The sequence below is a fragment of the Manduca sexta genome, chromosome 1 (genome assembly GCF_014839805.1).
Source record: "Manduca sexta isolate Smith_Timp_Sample1 chromosome 1, JHU_Msex_v1.0, whole genome shotgun sequence".
Lineage (NCBI taxonomy): Eukaryota > Metazoa > Arthropoda > Insecta > Lepidoptera > Sphingidae > Manduca > Manduca sexta.
The window spans coordinates 884,288-909,925 of record NC_051115.1 but is presented as its reverse complement, the minus strand read 5'-3'; the positions used below and the strand labels follow the sequence as shown (position 1 = coordinate 909,925).

Sequence of the window (25,638 nt, the reverse complement as noted above, 5' to 3'; positions counted from 1 at the left end):
ACGTCGATCCTGAATTACGCTTGCACAATTTTCGCGACGTGCAGCATATACCACCTCCGAATAAGAACCGTCGGAGACGCCGCGGCCGGTCACAACATCTGCCTGACTGGGAATCTTCCCCTTCCATAGAGGAACGCAACCATCTGTTCCTCTACAGCGGTGTCTACCTTTATACTAAATATATAATGGTAAGGAGTGTTACTATTACGCCCTTGCTCTATTTTTTACACGGGGCAAAGTGATCCCCTGCACTTGATGGTAAGTGAATGTGCAATAGAATGTCGACTGACGAGAGATGATTACTGGATATACACAGGCTGATCCTGGAACGCGACACACGCGACTATGGCGTGTTTTAACACCTTGTGTACGGTCGCTATCCAGGCGGATTTAAATTATTTCCTACCACCAGCTAATTATATTTTTTCGCATGAAATTGTATCGTTAAAAGTTACGAACCGTTCAGGGCGTGGTTTCAATAACAGATGTCAATGTTCAAGCAAGATTTTCCAAAGTATAATAATAAACATAAATATTAGTCCTGTATTATATATTGTCCCACTGTACAGGCCTCCTCTACTACTGAGAGGGATTAGGTTTAATCCACCACGTTGTAGTGCAGATTAGACTTCACGCTCCTTCGAAATTCCTATAGGGAACTTCTCAGCGGGGTTCCTCATTATGATTTTCTTCACTGTTAAAGCAAGCGATAATTCCCAAAAAAATACGCACATTACTTAAGAAAAGTCACAGGTGTGTTTGGGTTTAGAACCTGCGGACATTCGTCTCGGCAGTCCGTTCCACAACTAACTAGGCTAGCGCCGCTTAAGTATATTAAAAGCTAGTATTATGTTTTCAGGAACGTATTAATTCAACATCACAAGAAAGAACACCCCAAACCGATCACTGTGTACGAGTCAAGGATGACTTGCATAAAAAAACACTTCCACTTAAAACCTTGCACGAAAGAGGAAACTGAGATGAGACGGTTCCTGCCGGAAGCGGTACACCGATGCCGGGTGTGTGATACGCGCTTCTTGAGTATAGGTGTGTTGCAGCAACATTTGAAGAAGCATGCGGCGCCGGTGAGTGTTGAATATCAGTATGGCAAACGACACTTGTACTTTTTGTAGGGTCCCGTACTTCAAAAGGAAAAAGTATTTGTTGTCTTCTTCTTTGTTGTCTTTATAACGTTTCGTTTCCATATAACAAATATTTTGTACAACGCACGACAGGCGTACGAGTGCAGCGTCGTGGCACGACTTATCGCTATCTACCTACATTACCGACTAACTCCAACGTCAACTCTAGCCTTTAACACTATATTTACAAATTGTTTAATTTTTTTTGGTTTTCCAATTACCTCAAGCACTACATCGTCTCTCACGCGTCTTGCACTCAAACCCTGGCATCCTTCCGCACGGCACGACTTAAAATATTTTAACTTAAACCATGAAAAAATACAATAATACAAGATAATTCATCAGCAACATTGAATGAGGTGGCGCGCGTCGGCCGCCGGCAAGGGCCGACGGCGAGCCACCGACAACAGGCCGCGAATATTACGGCATCCGTCGGTACATTACAAAACAAATGAACGACATACCCAGGAGTATGTTTATGCCGGGATAACGAGCCCTGTCCTAACGCGAAAACTGTCTCGCGACAAAGTCACTGGGGGCGACAGGCAGCGGGTGCAGGCGGGCGACACGAGCCGCTCATAGAGGCGGGATGTCGATGTCGCACGCGAACGGTGATTCTCAGATGAGCGGCATGGCGCGCTCGTTCACGGCCGCGTACCGCTGCTCGTCGGGCACGTGGTACGTGTTGATGATGTGGCTGAGGTCCTGCTGCCCGTACTTGCGTTTCATGGCGAGCTGCTCGTGCGGCTGCGCGTGCGGCGCGAATTCGCGCTCTAGTCTGGGTGTTCCTTCCTTCATGTGAACAGCGCGAAGTCTCTTCGCCTCGTCGATGAACGGTTGCTTCTCGGATTCTGAGAGGTCTTTCCACTGTGCACCGAGTCGCTTTGATATTTCCGAATTGTGCATCTTGGGGTTATCCGATCCGAAGAAGAAGAAGAAGAAGAAGAAGAGACGTTCTATTTTGTCAAAACGTCATTAGTGACGTGCTCGTTTTATATTGCGTTTACAATAATTGTCTAACAAATATTATGCAGAACTGATATTATTGTTTCAGGTATCAAAGGAGAGCCATCAGTGTGATATCTGCCGTGCGCACTACAGGTCGGCTAGGAAGCTGTCTTCCCACGTAAAATCCATGCACAAGTATACGTACCATTGCAAACAGTGCCCGGTGGTCGCTAACAATCTGTAAGTCATTCAATTTTTATGACATTTGCCCACTTCTTGTGTTAATTTTTACGGCTTGCTTATTTGTTGTGTTTGTGTTTTACATTTTGAGCCAGTACTTAACCTTTTTCTATTCCTTTTTCAGTTTGGAAGCAGAGTTCCATATGGAAACCCACAATTCAAATTTCTTGTGTGAATTTTGCGATAAGCAATTCAGGTAAGTGGATATACACAGTTGCCTCTGTGGCGGAGTTTGCGGTACTGGCGTGATATCTGCAATTTTCCTATTGGATGAAGTGATATTGGCATTGCTGCTCAGTACCAGCTTGGAGACTTTATTTTTACGAGCACAGCAGTGACCCATGCACCTGACGGTAAATGGAGTGGGGTCCAATACAATCTCGACTGACGAGTCATGATTACCCTTCGACAGTCGACATAATTATGCCGGCCTGTTGGAACCGGATATACACAGGCTACATATAAAATAGAACCTGGTAATGCTGAGATTGTGAATTTATCGTTCGCTTTAACGGTGAAGGAAAACATCGTGAGGAAACCTGCACATCTGAGAAGTTCTCTATAGGAATTTCGAGGGTGTGTGAAGTCTACCAATCCGCACTACAGCGTGGAGGACTAAGGCCTAATCCCTCTCAGTAGTAGAGGAGGCCCGTGCTCAGTAGTGGGCAAGTATATAATACAGGGCTGTATTATTATTTATTATTATTAATGCTGAGCCAGTATTTTATTAACAATTGTACTAAGAACACTGAGATATACTCACGCTTACTATTTCATCCCTCAGAACGTCTTTCATTTAGTAACGCAATGTCAAAATGACCGTGTATATGCGCGAGTGTGTGTGTATTTCTATTAATTTAACATATGCATACATATTATAACACAAAGTACACTTTTCTGTCAGTGTGATCGATTTTCTCAATATCTACTGAACGGATTTTTATATAATTTCCTGTAGAGATAGTTTAAGACCCTGAGAAGGTCTACTACTATTTTCTATCCCGGGAAAATATATAGCAGGACTTTTATCCCGGAAAGCTTCACGCGGGCGAGGCCGCGAGCAAACCTATCAAGTACATATGGGTCGTACAATAATGTGGGTATATCAAGTACAGGGTCCATAATCTAAGGCAGCTTGCCTCTTCTGCCGTCTCTGGCTTCGTTCATGCTTTTCAATAATAACCCTTATCATCAACAGAGCAGATTCCATGTTGAGAAAGCACAGGTACTCGGCACACTACACCAAGACGCACAACTACCACTGCAACTTATGCGGGGAATCTTTACCCGAAGAGGAGTTATTGTACCAACACCAGCTGTCCACGCATGAGACTATTGTAAGTACCGAGAGGTGAATGGGGACGAGGTTGCATGATATGCGACTTTCGTATCCCGGGTCGGGTCAAAATAATTGTGACTGGGTTTTTTGCCCAGCAGTGGGACAGTATAACAGGACTGTTATTATTACAGAGCATAGACAACCCGTTCGAAGGTGACAGTGAACATTATTGTAAAATCTGCTCGTTCCAATTCCTGTCGAAGAGGGCGTATGAAATGCACGTGCTCAAACATGAACATGGCGACGTCGCTAGCACTTTACAGTGAGTAAACATAGTATCGGTTGCATGTTACAGCTGTGGGGTTTAGTTTGGTTTGCACGTTTCAAGGCCGCATTGTGCAAGTGCGTGATAGGCTAGTTGGTTGTGGAACGGACTGCCGAGACGAATGTCCGCAGGTTCAAATCCCAAGGGCACACAACACTGAATTTACTAAAAAAAATTATGTGTGTATTCTTTTTGAATTATCGCTTGATTTAACGGTAAAGGAAAACATCGTGAGGAAACCTGCATACCTGAGAAATTCTCTATAGGAATTTTCGAGCGTGTGTGAAGTCTACCAACCCGCACTAGGCCAGCGTGATTGACTAAGGCCTATTCCCTCTCAGTAGTAGAAGAGGCCCGTGCTCAGCAGTGGGACAGTATATAATACAGGGGTGATATTATAAGGCCGCATTAATAGGTGCAACACAGTTTTGCTCTGAAGTATAATATCAGCTAAGACGCTGTCAAATTAAGGCCAGCATCTTAAGATTGTCGCTTTTTAATAAACAGATTTTTTTTATTGCATTGAATGACGTCACAGGCCTGCCGAACGCCTGATGGTAAGCGATACGACCGATAAACAGTAGAAACACCAACACCTTGAATTACAAAGTATTGTTTGGTATTCCACTGCGCTCACCATCCTGAGACATGAGATGTCTTATTACGGTAGTTACACTGGCTACAATGTTCAAACCGGAACACAACAGTGAATACACACTGCTGCTTGATAGAAATAGACATTGCTACCTACCCAGGCGAACTCACATATGAGAGACCTACCACCAATTATCGTTATAACGTGATCAAGAGATATATTCGTTTTCATATAGATACCTCCATAGGAGTGTCATCATCTCAGTGTGTCCTCGGCTGTCCCTATACAGGTGGATACGAATATCCTACTACCGGCTATAGTAATAAAGATGTTTGTTGCAGAAACGCGTGCAACCCTTGCAAGATGCTGTTCGACTCGCCCGAGGAGCTCGAAATTCATGTACGGTTCGATTGCAAGAGCACCAAGTGTAAAATCAATTGTGCTTATGTGAGTATTTACTTATACAGCGGCCCATTTGTATAAACTATTTTAATTCCTAACTACATTAGTAAAAGTTTGGTAAGTTAATGTTTAAGTATTTCTAGCTAGGTTGATAATACTGTAAGTGAAGAGATTCGTGTGGATGATCTCTATACATGTTAAGTTTCTTGTTAGTACGCCTTAGAGTTGGAGATTGCAATAAAAAAATTACATGCCGTGTCTTCCATTGCGCCTTAGAGTTTGAAATTGCAATAAAAAAAACACATGCCGTGTCGCTTCAGTGCGTTTTAGAGTTTGAGATTGCAATAAAAAAACACATAGCGTATCTTTCCAATGCGCCTTAGAGTTTAAATTTGCAATTAAAAAAAGACGTTTCGGTCTTTCCAATGCGCCTTAGAGTTCAAGATTGCCATAAAAAAACACTTTGCATGTCTTACCAGTGCGGCTTAAAGTTAGAGATTGCAATAAAAGAAACACATGCCGTGTCTTTCCAGTGCGCCTTAGAGTTGTTGCGCTTTCGAGATTGAATAAAAAAAAAACACATTTCGTGTCTTTCCAGTGCGCCTTGGAGTTCGAGAGCAGCCGCGAGTACCACTTGCATCACAAACGGGAGCATCCCAAGGAACTCTACCGGCCGTTCAACGTCAAACTGTGCGATCAGTGCGGGCAGACGGTGAGATCTAATTGAATAATAACTCCCTTATTCATAGACGTTATTTATCTAAGGACGGAGCGTTGTTGTGATAACAAGTCTGTTTCTCAGCTTTGTTTATCTGACAGCCAACTAGATTCAAGTTGTATCTGAATATTAGCCAATCACAACGACCCTATGTCTACGCACTGCGAAGGCTGCCATGCCGTCAGCACTGAGAAACTTGTTATCACAGCAATGCTCCGTCCTTAGATAAATAACGTCTATGAATAAGGAATATAATAATAATAATAGTACTATCTATCTTTGAAAAATATAAAGTGGGATTTTTTTCTGGAAAATTCCTTTACGCGCGCGAAGCCGCAAGCAAAAGCTAGTTTTTTTTATAAAACTATTATAGTATTATTGATTCTTAAATTTATTGCATTTTAAAGTCGAAATGAACTTGTGTAAAAATAAATGTCCACAGGTGGCGGATCTGAACGAGCACAAGCGTCGCCACACGTCTATGGCAGTTGCGCAGGAGTCGCTCGAGTGCGCGCTGTGCTACCCGACGCGCACGTTCGGCGACACGCGGCGGTTCGCGTCGCACGTGGTGCGCGTGCACACGCGCCGCCCGTACGTGTGCGCGCTGTGTGACGTCACGTTCAAGTGGTCCTCCGAGTGCAGAGATCATATACTGAAGGTTGATGTTGTTTCGTCTTTTTACAATTCAACGGTCTTTTTTTTTTTTTTTTTTTTTTCTTTTTTTTATTTGTCATATAGTAACATATCAAGCGGTAAACGTTATGCCGTACGTGCCCATCTCAGAATGGCGTGGTACCCACCTAAAATAGTTGAGACAGTTTATTATATATTTTTAAAACTAAAATTAGTACTATAAAACCCCCACTGTCAACTTAAAAAAAGTGGATTTTTCACAGTTATATGTATGTAAAATATATTTTTCGTTCCCTAATAAGTCGTATTACTTACAGGTCCACGCCCCGGAACAACCTTACCAATGTGATTTCTGTTCAAAATTATTCTCGCACGGCGAGTTCCTGAAAGAGCACGCAATGAATGTACATAAAATATCAATGGCGGCGCCTCGGGTCGACGGCAAATTCACCTTCACACTATACGTCTACCCACAAATGAAGTTAAACGTCAGCTTACTAAGCAAAGATGTATTGGCCAAGATCACGATAGAGTTGTGGGACTATCTCCACGAAAAGAAGGAGGTACTTCAAGACTTCAGTGACTATGTGATAGTAGACAAACCGGAGATGGGCCTGAAAGGGGCATTAAAGAAGAAGAAGAAAGCTAAGAAGAAGGAAGAGGTAAAAGTGACAGAAGTAGTGGAGTGTTTGGATAATTTGGAGGTTATTGAACAAGATGGGGAGCAGTTTGTGAATATTGGTGGTGTTTTGTACAGAGTGGAGTATGGGGAGTGATAAGACTTCAATTATTAACAGCCATTGATTATTCTAGACACGAACGTCTATATAAATTTGTTAAAAATCTGTACTTAAAACAAGCAAAACGACACTGTTATAACCTAATTCACTTGAACAACAGTAATTTATTCAAAATCTGAACTGAAATGGCAAACAAAACGTCACTGTTATAACCTAATTCATTTGAACAAAAAATAATTTTAAAACAGAAAAGGTACGAAATACAGGCATGTGACGTCAGCGGGCATTATTTTGCTTGCAAAAGAAAGAGATGGAGCGATATCTCCACTCCACGCCCACTCGCACGTAGCAATATTTGAAATTTGAATTACTGTCTCATTTCTTTGTTTTCATAAGATTTCTTTTTGTACTAATTGCTGTTACATATTAAAAATGGACAAAATCAAATATTGTCAAATACCCTTTGCACTAGTTGTGATCGCGGCTTGGCCTGCGTATAAAAAAATACCAAATAATGATATTTCAGCTGTGAGCTAATATAATTAGATTTACTATATTGGCGTGCTAAGCGAAAAAGCGGTATTTCAGGGAAACCTTATTTCGAGATAATCAAAGTTTTGTAAATATAGTTTTGTATGTAAAACTGAGATAGAGAAACTCTAAGATTTTTAACAAGTTCTAAACAAGATACCGGTATTTAGATAAGTTCATTGGATGGGTATTTCTTTAAGCTATCTGACGACAAAAATCAAGATTTTGATTTTTTGATATACCGCTTTTGAGCTTAGAATGGCAGTATTGAAATGAAATAAAATGAATTATTGTAAAACAAGGGTTTAATAAACTCTACCATTTATTATAATATTATGTGTGACCTTCTTGTTTGGATCAAGGATAATTTCAATTTGTTCTAATGATTCTTCTTTTTCTAATTTCTCGTTGTCCATAGCTCGCGTCAGTCTGTCAATAACTCTGTCAGTTAGTTTATCAGTCAGATCGTCAATAATTCCTGACGTTGATATGTTTTTAATTATATCGTCTAAATTGATTTGTTTGTTGTTAATTCTCTGTGGAATAAAAATATTCAAATTAATTTTGTTTTATTTTTCTAACGAGTAGAATGAATGTAGGTTTTAGTGTATATAATATCAGCCCTGTATTATATACTGTCCCACTGCTGGGCCTCCTCTATTACGGAGAGGGATTAGGCCTTAGTCCAACACGCTGTAGTGCGGGCAGACTTCATACACCTGATCTGAGAAATTCGCTATAGGAATTTTGAGGATGTGTGAAGTCTGCCCGCACTACAGCGTGGTGGACGAAGGCCTAATCCCTCTCAGTAATAGAGGAGGCCCAGCAGTGGGACAGTATATAATACAGGGCTGATATTATTATTATTATGTTATGTCGGGTTCCCTTTTGGAATATTTCACCCTTCTCCACAGGTATTCAATATATTACTAAGCAAGAAATACAAGGCATAATCTAATTATACTATACAGGGTCATTTTGAGAATGCGTTACTAAATGAAACCACATACTCATCTATTTGAAAATATCACATTACAATAAGTTACTTGAGCCGTAGATGTAAAATAAAAAAGTGTAAGTTTCGAACAAAATAAATATTAATAAAAGTAATTTTAATTTTATGCCCCTGATGCCACTACTACTACTCTATGAGTATTCGTTACAGCGGCAACATTATACTTTCAGTCAGAAATACACTCAAGCTTACGCCACATTCGCATTAATCTACAAAATGATCGAAAAATCTGAAAACAAAAACCAAGATTTTTGGTGAAAATATTCGTTATAAATGGATGATTTTTGGCACAATGTCAGCAAAGGTGAAGACGAGTATGTGGTTTCATTTAGTAACGCAATGTCAAAATGACCCTGTATATATACCTCAGCTACATTATCAGCTTTGTTTCTGAAATTGATGTAATTTTTCAACAATAATTTCTTGAAAAGTTCTTTAGGAAATTGTGACGTCATTTTCAAGTTGCTTGGGTTTATGAATACTGAAAAAACTTAAATTGTTAATAATATGCAAAATAATACATGTTATATATTTTAATGCGTGAAAGAGATGACGCGAACATGCGGTAATTAAGTTGTCTGTTTCTATTACTCTAAAACTTACAGTAGACAGATGGCGTCACATTTTATTTTTTATTTTAAAAAAGTGTTAAATTGTTCTCCGTCAATAATTATAGTAAATAACTGAGACAATACATAAAGTACGCGGCTTCTATGACTTTTCCTTCCTCAGGATCTGAAGTCAGTGTAAGTATTGGACATGATAAGACTTAACATCTCATGTCTCAGGATGGCGAGCGCAGTGGAATACCAAACAATACTTTGTAATTCAAGGTGTTGGTGTTTCTGCTGTTTATAGGCAGTCGAATCGCTTACCATCAGGCGAACGGCAAGCTCGTCTCGTCATTCAAAGCCATACAAAAGTGTTCCACTTTCTATGTAGTAGTTACATTGCCTGACTAGAAGTTTTGTTCCCGGCAATAAGCCTTCCTATTTTTTTTTATTTAACGAAAGGCATAGCACAGAACACACTCATTATAAACAATATTTAAGCACTAAATTCATTAAGATTAGATTGTGTTCTTTAAACCTATGCCCTAATTGAAATTATAATACGGAAACAACTCTACAAAAAATCTTAGGTAAATAACATAAAATCAAATATAAATAAAACTTACTTAAGAAACAGATTGTAGGAAAACACGTATAAATATTCATGCGTAATTTGTACTAGCGGCTGTAAAAATAAATAGTTTTGAGATACGTATGCAGTTTTATTGAATAAAATCCATTTTAAAAACATTGTTTTTTATGAATGACAAAAATAATCAAAATTACATTTTAAAAGATCAGTCAGCGTACATCGGCTTACAAATAAGCCGACAGAATTATGGCTTCTCTGTGATACGTGAATATGGTAGGCTTTTATTTTATTATCTGAAGAAACAATTTTACTTAAATAGGTATCACTCGCGACTTAACCTGCACAAAAAGCCTTTCCCGCTTCAAAAGTACCTAAAACACTATGACGCCAGTGCAATCTATTTAAATCAGAATTAAAATGATTAAGTATATATCCTTTGTGAGCAAATTGCCAGCTAACAAGTCGTCCATGTATTACTTAATCCAGTTATGGTTTTTCCGTATGCAAATTTCATCCAAATCTTTACAGTTGTTTCTGCGTTTACTTCTAACAAACATTTTTACAAACATGTATTTATAATATTCTAGGTTTTGCTTGCGGCATCGCCTGCGTGAAGTTTTTCGGGATTATGTTTTTCGACTTAATTGACATGTATCGTTATATTATGACCAAATTACACAAAATCATTATAAATTGTAGCCTGTGTGGTATTCTGACGTATAACCAATATTACTGTAAAGTTTCATCCAAATCCGTTCAGTAGTTTTTTCGTGAAAGAGGAACAAACATACATCCATCTTCACAAAGTTTCGCATTTATAATATTAGTAGGAAGTAAGAAGATATAGTGTTTAAAATTTTTTTTTTGTTACGAATCGTACAAATTGTTTAGCCTAATACAGAACCATGTTTATTACGTCTCATATTTACTTTTTTAATACAGAAAGCAATAAAATATGCTCGGGAAATGATTACATTTTGGCTTTTGTTTGGTAAGTAGATTTTTTTAATTCGTCACGACAAAGTTTTGAGTGAAGTCAATGCCTGATGGTTATTTTTTGTAGAGAAATCGTTTTTAAATCCACCAATAGTCGCTGCTAATCTATAAAGGTAGGGTTTTTGACACTGCTTTTAATGACGTGACGAGTTTCCGTGCGCCTGATGGTGAGCGATACGACCGATAAACAGTAGAAACACTAACACCTTGAATTACAAAGTGTTTGGTATTCCACTGCGCTCGCCTGAGACATGAGATGTTAAGTTTTATTATGTCCAGTAGTTACACTGGCTACAATGTTCTTAATTTCCACAGTCATATCTTTTACCAACTCAACAGACGTCCGAAATGTTCAAGATGCAAGATTATCTAGAGCTTATAACAATCCTTACCACCCAGAAGATGATATTGAAGAATCAGATGTAGACGGTGATAACCTCAAAAATGAGTTTAAAATAAGTGTAGAGGAAGACAAAAAAGTGGTTCCAGAGAAGAGATTAAAGATCAACGGACGGTATTACGATGTGACGAAACCCGATCATAAAGAGAACAGAGTGGTTATTTTCAAATTAATATAAATATATTCCTACTGTTGTATTTATTAATTTAATAGCTCATGTTAGGGACCATTTCGTTGAATTTTACTATACATGCGATTGCAAACTGCAATTTCAGTATAGCTACGAACGGTATACTGGTTCCACCTAACTTAGGGCCCTGGAGGGAATTGGGAAGCAAGAGTGGGGAAAGGTAAGGAACCATCTTAGGATGGGCGCAGGGCAGAGGGCCAGGGAATGTTGGCAGTCCCTTAATATATTCCTCAGTGTGAATTTTGCAACCAAAAGGTATACACATTCCACTATGTGCCTAGGGCCATGGCAAATGTCCCCTCGTGTATATGTGTACCTTCGGTGTGGAGACCGGGCGCACACGAATGGCTTCTTATACTGCAGCTTCGTAATACGCATTCGCAAACATGTACATGTATTAATAAATGCATTCTCTTTGAAATACATAAGTACTAATTAAAGAACAAAAGGATGGAAAATGTCGCATGCAGGCTAGTTGAACGCTGTTCCTTTATCAAATGTCGTGCCGCATTATTGTTTCATCGAGTTTGACTTTGAAATTACAACAATTCTAAAGAAGTTTAACTTCAAGATTAAATAAATCACTAATCTGCCCAAAGCATTCCACTTTAGGCGTCTATATAGTCATTTCAAAATAAATGTAATTAGTGGTTGTTAAAATAAATGGAAAAAATAAAAAAATATTTAAAAATTAATAGTTTATTACAAAAAGTTACAAGCTTGTTATATCTATGATTTATTTTTCATAATTTTATATTATTTTCTAGCAAGGAGAAATATAAATCTCGGATTGTTAATTATATTAAGATTTATATATCTAGTATCTTCTGGAATATTTTGTTTTGGCGAAATTATTTCCGAAGCATCACTATTTAGAGTTCTTGAAAGGTCCTTTTTATTTTTATCCATTTCAATAAAGTTTTTATCTGGTTTCAGATTCAGAAAATTTAAAGGATTCATTCTACTTAAAATTACATTATTTGTAAAATAAGTATTTGGTTGGTTGTTTAATTTGGGTGTGTAAAAATGTCTTAAATAATTTGTGTTGGTGTTAGATTCTTGTACATTTAACGGTTTGGATTTAGCAATAATTAATGATGATTCAGTTTGTTTTCGATTAGGATATAAAGAGGTCCCAAAGTTGTCTGGATTTTTTAAATATATCGCATTATTAGTTACAGTATTTTTATTAACGGTATTTAAAATATTGCGTTCAAAATCTTTTGTTTTGCTTTTATCAACTTCTAATTTTATAGGGCTCATATCTAAATTATTGGCTTCCAATCTAGAAAATGTGTGTGTTGTAATCCTATCTTTGCTATTAAGTATTGTTGAATTCGTGTCTTCCTCAATAATTGGTATATCTTCAGCTATTTTGTCTACAGCATTTGTAATGGCAAAAAGCGCTTTAATGTCTTGTAATTTGATTTTGTTTTCTTCATTTCCTGAATCAATGCGTTTATTTACTTTACTGTCAATTATTTGACCATTTTCTGTATCATTTTCTTCTTGTTTATTGATATTATTTTGCTTAGAATTACCAATTTTATAGACAGGTGGTTCAGTTATTTTAGCTTTTAATGCATCATTTTTAAACGTCATATGTGGTGAATACGACTTCCTATAAGGTATGTTAGTGGTTGAAAGTCCTCTATTACTTTCAGAGATGTTATCTAGTTCAATTTCAACAGATTTCGTTAAGTTTTCTACCAAATCAACATCGTCTCTTTTAGTACCTAGTACATTATGTGATTCTATCTTTTGTGGAAAGTTTTTATCTCCTACATTATTATCTTTATATATCTTTATATTTTCTGTGTGATTGGAAGTAGTATCGACATTAACATGTGTCTTTATATCGTTGTTATCACTCATAGACCGATTTGCATCCAAATTGCTCAGTTCCTGATGTTTCACTGCACTATTTTTATTTTTTTCTTTCGTTCTATTTAGTGCACTCATATCAAACATATGATCTTTATTCATTTGCGATAAGGTATCTATTTGTTCTAGTATTTTATTTGATTGTTTTAAATCTAGAATTCTGTTTATATTTCCACGTATTTCTTTGTGTTGAATCGTGTTTTTTGTTTTATTCCGTTCATCTTTAGTGTCATTTTTAAGAGATTCTTCGTAATTTCTAAGTTTATTTTCCAAATAATTCACTATACTATCTAAATTAATGTGGTGTTGATTTATTGCCTCTTTTAAATTTAAATCTTTTGCATTTTGTTTATCAATATCTTGCAATATTGGTTTAGATTCGTCATTAATTATTGTATCTAGGAAATCCGTGATACTAATATCTTTATGAATCACCTTATTTTCTTTTTTTGAACCGTCAATGGTCGATTTAGACATATTTGTGGGATTCACTTCTGCAGCTTTTAAGTCGGATAAAATATCTTTACTGGAATTGTTTGTTTCGTCAATCTTTATAATATTATCTGTTTTTCCTTTATCAATATTATGTGACATTATTGATGTATTATAACTTGCGGCTGTTATCTTTTCTTTTTTAGAATTCTTGCTCTTTGTTTCATTTTTTGTTACAATATGTAACTTAAATTCTTGTTCATTGGAATTATTCAACTTATCATTTCTTACAGTGGCTATATTTACGTTTTCAACTTTTCCATCACTTTTATTATTTGTTTGATTGTTTCCATCAATACTGCCACTTACTGTTTCATTAATATTGTTAAAATGTTCAACTGATCCACGAACTAAATCTTCAATTGGTTCCCTACTCTGATTTACTTTCACATTTATGTAATCTTTATTGTAAAATTTAAAAGTACCTGTGTCTCTTATATATTCTGTTGATGTGTCAAAAGAAATACGTCGATTAGTTTCAACGTCTGAAGTATTTAAAGGTTGTTCCATGTTTACAACTGCAGGAATATCTCTTGTATTATTATTATCATTTTGTATCGCAAAGTCTTCCAACGTTAACTCCATCGTAGGAATCGAAATATTACTAGCATCATTATAAATATAGTTTTCTGGTTTAGTTAGTTCTTCAAGTGTTTTATTATTGTCTCTAGTAGTGTTAACAAAATTTACGTCATCACTTAGCCTTCTATTTTCAGATCCATCCAAATTTATATTAACTGCATCATTGCTTAAAGAAATATTATCAGTTACTTCATCAGAATTTAAAGAATCCAATTCTAGATTATCTTTATCATGACAGTCTTCAGTGATATTATAATTATTGGAGTCTACATAACTAAAATTAGTATTATTGTTATCACCAACTATATCTTTAATTATATCTTTGTCTACATCAGTAATGTTTTTAATATTTGTATCTACATCGGTAGCATCAAAAACATTTACATTACTATTAAGTTTTAAGTCTTTATCATCGACTTTTATAAGAATAATCTTGATTTTCTCAGTTTTATTACAATTGCATTTGTCGTCAGCTGCTAGAACTCCTATTTGTATTACTATGAGAATCGTTGCTGAAACAAAACATATTATATTACTTTCGTCCATGTTTTTTGTATGGGAAATATGATTATGAGCATCAATTTACATTATACGGTAAATATTAGTGAGTTCTACAAGGTTTTAGAATTTTTAATCGCAATCGTTCAAACACAACAGTTAAAACTGTTACTTTTATTCTAATTATGGTTGTCTCAACTCCTATGCTCGTGCTGCCTTTTTGTGAGGTGTGGTAATGTAAACCATACTTTTTTTACATAACCCTACCTTTGTAAGCCTGACAAGGGTTGGCTTATACAACACACACCGGACTTGGAGGAGCGCTTTAGGCGCGCAAACCTTGAAATTAAGCCACCTGAGGGTGACCCACTACCGAATTACGAACCTCGGCTCAGGACGGTCATTGGGAGAAGATGAGACTTCAAAGATTATGCTAAACCTTAAAAATTATGAAAAAACGAAATGAGTGTATTCTTTGCGAATTATCGCTTGCTTTAACGGTGAAGGAAAACATCCTGAGGAAACCTGCATACCTGAGAAATTCTCTATTAGGAATTTTCGGGAGTGTTTGAAGCCTCTCAACTCGCACTAGGCCAGCGTGGTGCCCAACAGTGGGACAGTATATAATACAGGGCTGATATTATTACTGCCTCGGTGGCGTAATTGTTTTACGGTTCTGCAGTGCTGAGGTCTCGGGTTGATCCCCGGGTCGGACAATGATATTGGGTTTTTCTACTCAACTGGGAGTCTGGAATATTAGATCGATATGACGATCGATAAAACATCGTGAGGTAACCTGCATACCTGAGAAGTTCTTTATAGGAATTTCGAGGGTGTGTGAAGTCTGCCCGCACTACAGCGTGGTGGACTAAGGCCTAATCTCTAAGTAGTAGAGGAGGCCCGTGCAGTAAGACAGTATATAATACAGGGCTGATATTATATAGCGATAGCCTATCATGAAGGGACGTGCACGGCAGAAAGTTAGTATACCAGTTGCACCTTTGCCTACCGTTTCGAAGACTAAAGGCGTTTATGCCTTCTTTTGTAACTTTAATGCTAATGGAAAAAAACTGGCCGTAAGATAGTTAACAGTTTCCTCACCCCATTTCATTTTTCTACACATGAAGTCCGTGTGGCTTCAACTCAGAACCGTGAACCTGATTACTGTTCTTGTGTCGTGTGGTCATTGTATCATTACTAATTGTCATAGAGTATAAATTAATTAAGCGATAGTCTATACCGGAGTAGAAGCGACTGCAGAATATTCGTAGGTTTTCTTTTTTGGTGAGCCACCGTGGTTCTTACCCGTGGTGCCTCAGCGTAGCAATCACGGCAGTCCCTAGGGGAATGGGGAGGGGATAAAATAAAATAAAATGCTTTATTCATCATGTAGGCGAACATAGTTGCACTTATGATAAGACAAGGTACATGAGAACATATAATTAATACTTAATTAAATTAGCTTATATAAACAAAGGAAATTTATATTGAAAATAAAATAAATGAAAAATATAGTAAACAAAGAAGCCAGCTCGGGCTGGCAGGGAAGAAGAAATAAAATGATGTATATATGTATTTTTAAATAAATAATAAGGGAGAAACGCGTCGCGATAGTTGGGAAGGAAGTGTGACGGGAGAAGAAGGAACTAAATATATTAAGATGGATGTAGGGGAGATGTTCGCGAACCCTTATAGACTTCAATATGAATTTGGAAACCAAGAGGCATACATACTTAACTGTATGGCTAGGGCCGCGGCAAATGTCTCCCATGCGGGCTTGCATTCGGTGTGGAGACAGAGCGCACAAGAATTGTTTAAGTTTAAGTAATGTGTGTATTCTTTGTGAATTATCGCTTCCTTTAAGTGAAGGTAAATATCGTGATGAGACCTGTATACTTAAGTTCTCTAAATTAATTTTGGGGTTATGTGAAGTCTGCCAATACACGCCATCTGTGAGCCAGTGATATGACTTACAAATTTAAATCCAGGCGTGTTTTTGCAGTAATTAATTCGCACAATTTTATTACTTAGGAATCTAACCTGTGTTCTCACAGTCACAACAAGTATCTACCTAAGTACGTGCCTCTAAAGTAAAGTGGAAACGCTATTAGACCTCTTTACATTTGAATATTTCATTCCCTAAATATAGGTATATATAGTTCATTCCCTTCTATCTCATTTTCATACTCTATGCTGTTAATTACAGCGTCCATAATCTAATTATCCACGCGGATATTTCCTGCTAATTGATTTGTTCACAAATAGTAATGGGCTCATATGACAAATTGTGTTCATGCTTTCTTTCATAAGAGAGCAAGTTATCGTTGAAAAATTTCCTGTCATATGCGTGTTTAGCGCGTCTTTTGCAAGTTTTGGAAACAATTTGGCTTTGTTTTTGGTATTTAAAATTAGTTGCGGCCCTAAACGACGTGAGGTCCCAGACGAAGGCAAAAAAAAAAAGGATTGTGAGTGGGGTAAAAAAAATGTTCCCAAGTTTTAACAAGTCGGGTAAGATCGGGAAAAAGGTCCTCCAAAATCATGTGAGCGCGAATCCCCAAGCGATTGCCCCCTTCGCCTCTCTCTAATGCTGCCCCTACCCAAGATATAATGGTACTTAATGGAATGGAATTACGAAATGGAATAGAAATACCATAATAAAACTAACATATTATTAAACTAGTTTTTTGTAGGTTAATGATCGCTCCGATGCATCCCTCTTATGCTAACTGCAGTTAAAACAATACCGTGGATCTTCTATTTGTTATTCTAGAATATAAAATATTTGATGTTGTTTTCTTATGTTTACACGAATGTTAGTTATTCGAATAAAGCTATTTTCGCGGTTTTTTACGGAACCAATTCCTCTTGGACCATGAACGCTGCAGTCTTCGAAACACCCACAGAAAGTTACAATATAAAAATATATCCGTCATACATACGAATTATTCTTTTGTGGTTTTTGAAGGCGGTTTAGTTTTATTATTATTACAGTTGATACGTTACCATTAGACCAAGGAAGCAATTAAATTATCTATTTTGAAATAATAATCGGCGCAGTATAATATTTCGTATATTAAAACATTTAATCAGTACTATAAGAGTTTTCTTGTGTCATATTTTCGTTTTTTAATTGTCTCTTGTTTTTATTTAAGTCGCAATTTGGGTAAACTGAAAAGAAAACCAAATATCACCATAATAGGTAAAAAAAATTAAACTGCTCCCTTTTATCGTAAAGAATGTTATTACTATTTGGACATCCGATTATTGACTAAAAATAATTATTGTTATGTGAATGTCGCATACGACAAGCTTTGTGTCCAAAGCTTGTCGTATGCGACATTCCATTTGTTTAGAACAAATGGAATAAATCCTCTCGTTAGCGACATTCCATCTCTTTAAGTTCCACTGCAATATCTATTACTTTTTATTGTTTTGAATGACGAGACGAGCTTGCCATTCGTCTGATGGTGCGCGATACGACCGCCCATAAACAGTAGAAACACCAACACCTTGAATTACAATGTATTGTTTGGTATTCCACTGCGCTCGCCATCCTGAGACATGAGATGTTAAGTCTTATATCCAGTAGTTACACTGGCTACAATGTTCAAACCGGAACGCAACAGAGACTACACATTGCTTGACAGAAATAGACATTACAGTGGTTCCTACCCAGGCGGACTCTCATATGAGAGACCTACCACCAGATTCCATGTTCACAACTCAAAATCCTTTGCAATAGCAATGAATCAAAACCATACCATTATCCTTCTCAGAATACAATATCATATTCTTCCCATCCATGAAGGTAGGATTTCCTTTCTCCCTGCAGTATATAAACTTCAGGATCTTGTCTTCATCATCAGCCAGTGTGATCCTTCCACTGGGCTCCGTGTTCGGCTTTACAGAGAGGAATGGGGCGGACATCACGCATGGATATCTTGATACCAGTTCTAATTCTGTGGATAGAGATATGCTGTAGACGAAGGCTGGTCAACCTTTTCAGATCTAAACGAAAACAAATTCCATAACACGCTGATACTGATTATAAAATCCAATATCACTTTGGGGCCGATCAAGTATTACATAACGCAATTTTTGAAGATTTTTGATCCCCTGCCACCACCTGTAACGTGGTGTAACGTTTACCAGTAGCTACAGCCCCCCTCTCCCCGCGCCCCTGCTAAAAGTTACGTTCTCAGAATAATGCTTTTTATTGGTTTGAGGTTACGTTACACATTAGTGTAAATTTTGTCAAGTTTGCAGTTATCTATTTTTATACCCTACATTATATAAAGCTAGGAAGGCCATATATTATCACGCTATGATCAATAATAGCGGAACAGTGATAATAAATGTTGCAAAAACGGGGAAAATTTATTCTTTTTGAGAGCTTCAGTTGCGCAGTTGATATTGAGCAACAAAGTTGTAAGACGGAATTGTTCTTAAAAAGAAAAAAAATTAACGTCGAATTGATAACCTCCTCCTTTTTTGAATCTATTTGCCTGTCAGAATACGATAAACTCAATAATTACCAACGGATTTAGATAAAATTTGGTATGGAGATTTTTTTGTTGCAATTGTTGTGCATTATACCAATTTCATATTGGGTGCATAATTTTTAAAAATACAATGGAATTCGTTTTGTTTTTTTTTTGCTATGACATAAGTATATTCGCCTAAGTTTGATCACTTTCAGCGGATTTGGTTTTCAGTCTAGACTGTAGATGGCGTTATAATAAAAACAGCAAAATAAATTTTTAACATTATTACTTTGATATTACTCACTCTCGTCAGTAAACATGCAAGAAAACATCCTCATGTGACATATACTCATGAAGGTTTTGTAAACGTTGTGTTGGCATTTCGCGCACACCATGACGTCTCGAGTCGGACACGACATCGGACACTCCGCTTGGTATATGTCGTAGTCTGCAAGTTTATAACATTGTGTGAGACAATATGCAAAGGAGGCGGTTTGATATTTGCTTTCTGCCAAAGTATATCAAAGCGGCGGTAGCCTCGTTGGTTATGGAACGGACTGCCGAGACGAATGTCCGCAAGTTCAAAACCCAAAGATATGCCACGACTTTTCTAAAATTATGTGTGTATTCTTTGTGAATTATCGCTTGTTTTAACTAGCTTTTTGCTCTGTTCATAAAACAGCTGCCAGTTCAAAACAAACTATTATTAAGTAGGTCTGTAATATATACTTAACCCCTTATTCATAGACGTTTTTTTATCTAAGGACGGAGCATTGCTGTAATATAAATAAGGGAGTTGCTATTGACCTTTGCATTATATACCGATTACTAGGTAATGTTTGTAAATATTGTCGTAAGGGATTCGTATGCAGATATCGATATAGTAATGTGCTTTGGATACGAACAGGAAAAAGTTATACTTACCATCCGGCTGATTCTTATCTGTAAATATTATCTTTTTGTCCTTAGTTAATTTTTTCTTTTTCAACTCTTCTGGCAAATTTTCTAAATTATACTTTCCTGGCTCTATCACAGCATCTACTATGACACGTCCAGATTCCATATTTTCTGGCAAATTTGTTACTGGCATATCTGGCACTGGCAAATCTGTTACTGGCATATCTGGCACTGGTAAATCTGTTACCTCATTTAACTTTGGTAAATCTTCTTTATCTGGCAATATTTTATCATCTGCTAAATCTTCTGGCAAATCGTTTTTGGTCTCTATCTCTTGAGATGGCTCATTTGGATTGGCAGGTTCTTCAGGCTTGACATTTGCGATTTCGTCTGAATCTGAAATATCTTTGAAACCATTTTCTGTAATTGGTTCTTTTGTTGCGTCAAGAGGAACAGCTATGTCGCCAGAAGAATCTTCGGGTTCAATTATAGTTTTGTTATCAGTTCTGGCTATACGTTTCCGACGACGACGACGACTTGGGTCGATATTTTTGCCTGTCAAAATTAAGATAGCGATAGATCAGCTCTTTATGAATATACATTTGTTTAAGTGTATATTTACATATTTATTTATTTGCACTTCACAGACAATGAACTATTGTAGGTGGACTTAATGCCATAGGCATTCTTTCCCAGTCAACCTAAGGGTAGAGCAGAGATGAACAAGATAGGTGCATCAAAAAAATCTGTTGCGTTAAACAAATATAAGAGTAAATATAAATAATACGATTTATACAAATTATTTACTCTTTTATACAACGTTATCTAGCATACATACATCTAAGATAGTATTTGGTTATATAAAATCCCCTACCAACCTGAATGAGCCTCCCTCTTCACCCTCTTTCGGCCTGTAAAATTAAATAAATTATCAAGTTATATAAGGAAATAAATTATAAAATTTTGGAAAATGAAGCAATAAGATAAAAATATCCCGACAGATATTAACACGTTGCAGGTTGTTTTAGATGCATAAAAAGTATAAAGGAACGTGTAAAAAAACATTTATTTATAGGAATGTTGTCGCGAAGCGCGGGAAAATCGTTGCTTGTCAACGGTAAGTCAAAGGTTACGCGCCGTTTTTTGGTTTATAAATCGCGTGATCAACAAAAAATAAATACACATGATATCTCATTAGAGCCCCCCCAGATGTTTAGAGATTTTTTTTCCAATCCCCTCCCCCCTTTTCGAGCATTACGTGATTAATGGCCGACCCCTAAATAGTTATTATGCTAAATAACCTCTATCCTCAACGCGTATTATCCTTTTTCTGGAAAGATGTCCCGTCGATCAAACATTTATCAGTGAAAAAAATATATCTAAAAACTAAATAATATAAAATCAATATGTAGAGATCTGATCATACACTATCCAAACACAATTATTAGACGCAGACATTAACTGCGTGGAAATAAAATAGCAGATCAAGCGCCACGAATCCTTTCAAAATTTACTTTGTTAGTTTACCTTTATCTCTAAGGAGAGTTTTTAAAGTTTTATATTCTTCATGGCCACAGTTTTTCATATCAACGATGCTTGCTTGTAGACCTACAAATAAAATAAACTTATTTAACCATCTTCTCTTTCACTGTTGTAGGTAGTACGTCCCCAGTCTCATAAAAGTAACTTATAACAACTTTTCTTGTGGGTTCGGGGCGAATTGAATTGGAAAAGCGCGCGTGATTGACGACTAAGAATTTATTATTATTTGACACATAATCAATAATATACACAGCTACACAATATAAACGCAAATACATTTAGGGACTAAATACGGTATCGCGACGGAGCTCGGGTGATGCGTGTGCGCGTGTGGCGAGGGCCGGCAACGGACTGGCGACGCGTCCCCGAGCCGCTACGTGGCTGTCCATTGGCCGAGCGGTAACGCGAGGCCGTAGGTAAAACGCTTCGCGCATGCGCGCTAATCGCTCGGCGCGTTTTAAAATTCGGACACGTTATAAACTTTATTAAACACCTAACATAAAAGACTTGGTTTAGTTTTGTTGAATGTGTTAACAAATATTTTGTACTTGGAAATTAAAACATGAACTTATGTTTACGTGACTGTTAGATTTTAAAATAAAACTATTTTTCGGATTTTATCGCAGTTTTTATATTATAACTAGCTGACCCGACAGACGTTGTCCTGTCTTAACTATGTAAGCACGCGCGCATTCTGTCAATCGCTGACAGTTATTTCAAACAATTAACAGTTATACAAAATTAATATTTTCGATAAGTTTTCTTAAATTTTCTAATTTTCCGCGCAATTTATTGAATTTTTTGTTTCATAAGAACCTTCTCCTGACAATAACAAACACAACAAAATAAAAATAGTGAAATCGGTCCAGCCGTTCACACGTGATTACGTGACCAAGGGAAATAGGGATTCATTTTTATATATATAGATTTTTTCCTGACGTTTCGAAGACTTCGCAGCTTTCGTGGGCACGGGGCGGACTGAGGTGTTGGTCATCCGAAAAGTCAAAATTACAATATCTACCTACATTTTACAATTATATAATTTCTTTTTTTTAACGTCGGGAGAAAATTATAATATATAAACCGCGATCAAATCCGCATAACAGTTTTATTTTACATGAACTTCCCGCAACAAATCGCTTTAAAAATCTTAAACAGATCATTAGGGTGTTAAAGGCCCAATAGAAGCGCCGTAGTTTTGAGTTTTCGAACCATTTATCTATATCTTCTTCTTCTTCTTCTATCTTCTATACTTATAATAAATCTGTAGAGAGGTCAATTCTGTACATGAAATATATTTCCAAAATAACTATCAGGGGGTGATTAGGGATCGATACTGATGCCAAAAATGCAATTAGTAAAATTTTTGTCTGTCTGTTTGTCTGTCTGTCTGTCTATCTGTCTGTCTGTCTGTCTGTCTGTCTGTCTGTCTGTCTGTCTGTCTGTCTGTCTGTATAACCGTTATAGAAACAAAAACTACTCGACGGATTTTAACGAAACTTGGTACAATTATTTGTCATACTCCTGTGCTGGTTATAGTATACTTTTCATCACGCTACAATTAATAGGGAGCAGAGCAGTGAAGGGAAATGTTGGAAAATCGGGAGAAGTTACTCCATTTTTTCAGCTTCCGTCGCGTGTGCACCCTTAATGGTTAAAGCTACACAGAAATCATGTATGACGGAATTGTTCTCCTTAAAATTATGTCAAAAATATCCCACGACAGCATATGTCTATCTTTTATGGTTGACTCACAATAACACGTGTAACTCCCGATAGCTTAGCAGTTCGAAGCTTTCTTATTATATTTGTCTACTCTTACGTTTATAACACTCTCAGTCATCCCTAATTAAAAAAGTTAACATTATTAAATATTCCATAAAAAAGAATCATAGAAATCGGTATAGAAACACCAAAATTATACATGATATGCTAATAATAAGCCATCACGCGTGATTACTGAATCCCATCATCAGACCCTGACTGGACAATCGGACCACCTGCATACCACCATACATTAAAAAAACATCCCGACAAATTGAGCACCTCCTCCATTTTTGAAGTCCGAAATCCACGCGGGCGAAGCTGCGAGCGGAAGCTAGTTCAGAATAAAAGGTTTCATCTACATATTGAGTTTTCACCAGCTACATACAATCGTAATTTATGACTTGAAAAACGTTTGCAGGAAAATACTTAAAGCCATAAACATTAGCCCAGAGTGAATTATTAAAACCGGCCGTGTTTTTCAATCTGTTTAATTATTAAGAGCCTTCTTATCATATTTTTTATATGAGCATGGTGACTCCAATGTACCTGATGGTGAGTGGAGTAGGATTCAAAAAGTGCCTATTATGAGAAATGATTACCTTTCGCCGATCAACATCATTATGCCGGCCTGTTTGAAACCGTACATACACAGACTGATCCCAGAACGCAACACATTTACGTAGATTATTATGGCGGGTATCTTGGGTACGATATGATGGATACAAGTATCCTATACCACACTGCCTCAATGGCGTAATTGTAATTGTACACGGTACGAGTACGTCTACCGCGCTGAGGTCCTGGGTTCAAATCCCGGGTCGGACCAAAATAATCGTGACTGGGTTTTTTCATTTAAAAAAAAATGTCAGTCGCGGCTCAGAGCCAGGAAGTTGGCGGTGTGATACCCCTGTGCCTCGGAAAGCACGTAGACGCTATAGTCCCAAGCCACGCTTCTCACCGGACTATGAGAGTGAAGAAACAGAGAGTGCTGTGTATTGCACACATTTGTGCATTATAATATCTCCTGCGTAATTGTCTGTTCTAATTGCTTAGGAAGGAATCAATCATAACACATACCTTGATGACATTTCATATACTCCATTTCACATTTATTTACCATTATTATATACAGAGTTTTGTTATTTTTAATGCTGGTAACCCTCGCGCACACGGGCTCGTCGATTGGCGGACATTTAACATCCGGGCATTTTTTGCTTATGATTTTCTCCTTTTTTACATTTTTAAAACATTTCGATGATTGAAAACCTGTAATGATTGAAAAAACCTGATGATAAAATCATACAAGCTTATGAGTGTATTAACAAGCGTATGAAATATGAGTTAACGCTGTTAAAAAATCCAATCATGGACGAATGGTTTTAAAACCCTGAATTACCCAGTATAACCCGACTCGAGTATCAAACCCTAGATCTACCGGATCACACCCTGCATACGCAGCCTCTATCTTCAAAAACCAAAACACCATAAGATTCGAACTCAAGACTTCAGAGCGATGATCATTCCGCGCACGTAATATAACTACGCCACTAAGGCAGGCATCTAGTGTCTACATTCAGGCGTTATACCTAAACTAAAAAATCATTTTACTTTTATTAAAAATCAGTAAGAGATTTCATAACATAAAAAACGGTCTTGCTGGCATTAGGATATATTTTATATCCCGGATAGCCACCGTACACAAGGTGTTAAAACCCGCCATAGTGACCCACGTGTGTCGCGTTCCATGATCAGCCTGTGTATATCTGGTTCCAGCAGGCCAGTGTCGCCGAGGGGTAATCATTTCTCGTCAGTCAACATATTGGACCTCACTCCACTTACCATCAGGGACAGTTGGGTCACTTTCACGTGCAACTATAAAAAAGGAATATTAAAAATAAAAACGGTTATATAAGCCGTACTAGTATAAAAAAAAATAATAAAAATGGTTAAGTATATAAATTGCATACGTACCAAGGAACAATAAGAAAAAAATGTATTTCATCGTAAAATAAAAGTCCTAACAATATTGCAATACAGTGGCCTGAAAGTATATTTTTATTACGGCGCTTTACGGTCAGTTGGAAGAAATAAATTGTGCGATAGTAAAAAATGATTCGCCTCAAGCGCTAACAATGACTTTGATTTGCGTTGATTTTAAGGGAAATGTATAATTTTTCATGTTTACTTTAGTTGTT

The 25,638-nt window shown here is 37.0% G+C and overlaps 2 protein-coding genes and 1 long non-coding RNA gene across 10 annotated transcripts in view; 2 read left to right on the top strand and 1 right to left on the bottom strand.

The window, feature by feature from the left end:
- LOC115453244 (zinc finger protein 26) overlaps positions 1-8,115 on the top strand; it is a 16,493-nt gene extending 8,378 nt beyond the window's left edge. For all 3 annotated transcript variants that reach the window (XM_037441114.1, XM_037441155.1, XM_037441197.1), the window contains exons 7-15: positions 860-1,085; positions 2,197-2,330; positions 2,455-2,526; positions 3,529-3,667; positions 3,801-3,931; positions 4,871-4,976; positions 5,530-5,643; positions 6,092-6,307; positions 6,600-8,115. In XM_037441114.1, the coding sequence (XP_037297011.1) occupies positions 860-1,085; positions 2,197-2,330; positions 2,455-2,526; positions 3,529-3,667; positions 3,801-3,931; positions 4,871-4,976; positions 5,530-5,643; positions 6,092-6,307; positions 6,600-7,058 (1,597 nt within the window). In that variant the 3' untranslated portion in view covers positions 7,059-8,115. The remainder of the gene's footprint in view (positions 1-859; positions 1,086-2,196; positions 2,331-2,454; positions 2,527-3,528; positions 3,668-3,800; positions 3,932-4,870; positions 4,977-5,529; positions 5,644-6,091; positions 6,308-6,599) is intronic.
- LOC115453245 (probable serine/threonine-protein kinase DDB_G0283337) lies at positions 7,841-25,638 on the bottom strand. 6 transcript variants are annotated; one of them, XM_037441043.1, is made up of 10 exons: positions 25,415-25,616; positions 25,283-25,315; positions 24,521-24,709; positions 21,662-21,742; positions 21,013-21,045; positions 20,162-20,689; positions 19,542-19,685; positions 18,515-18,712; positions 8,934-9,049; positions 7,841-8,089 (listed from the first exon to the last, which is right to left on the bottom strand). In XM_037441043.1, exons 1-10 carry the CDS (start codon positions 25,443-25,445, stop codon positions 7,859-7,861), a joined length of 1,584 nt encoding a protein of 527 aa, XP_037296940.1. In that variant the 5' UTR covers positions 25,446-25,616; the 3' UTR covers positions 7,841-7,858. The 6 variants fall into 6 exon arrangements, with proteins under 6 accessions (XP_037296940.1, XP_030037794.1, XP_037296883.1 ...); XM_030181931.2 differs by lacking the exons at positions 7,841-8,089; positions 8,934-9,049 and adding an exon at positions 11,995-14,767 and having other exon boundaries at positions 25,415-25,638; XM_030181935.2 differs by lacking the exons at positions 7,841-8,089; positions 8,934-9,049 and adding an exon at positions 17,808-17,921 and having other exon boundaries at positions 25,415-25,615.
- Positions 10,729-11,304, top strand: LOC115453248. The gene is made up of 2 exons (XR_003939546.2): positions 10,729-10,820; positions 11,023-11,304. It is a non-coding gene; the product is annotated as an uncharacterized LOC115453248 (long non-coding RNA).

Bases quoted from the DNA above. Each gene is read 5' to 3' on its own strand.
- LOC115453245 (XM_030181931.2), bottom strand. From the start codon at position 25,445: ATGAAATACATTTTTTTCTTATTGTTCCTTG. The intron at 21,046-21,661 runs GTAAACTAACAA...TTAATTTTACAG, and splicing joins AACTCTCCTTAGAGATAAAG to GCCGAAAGAGGGTGAAGAGG. The intron at 19,686-20,161 runs GTAAGTATAACT...ATAAACTTGCAG, and splicing joins AGATAAGAATCAGCCGGATG to ACTACGACATATACCAAGCG.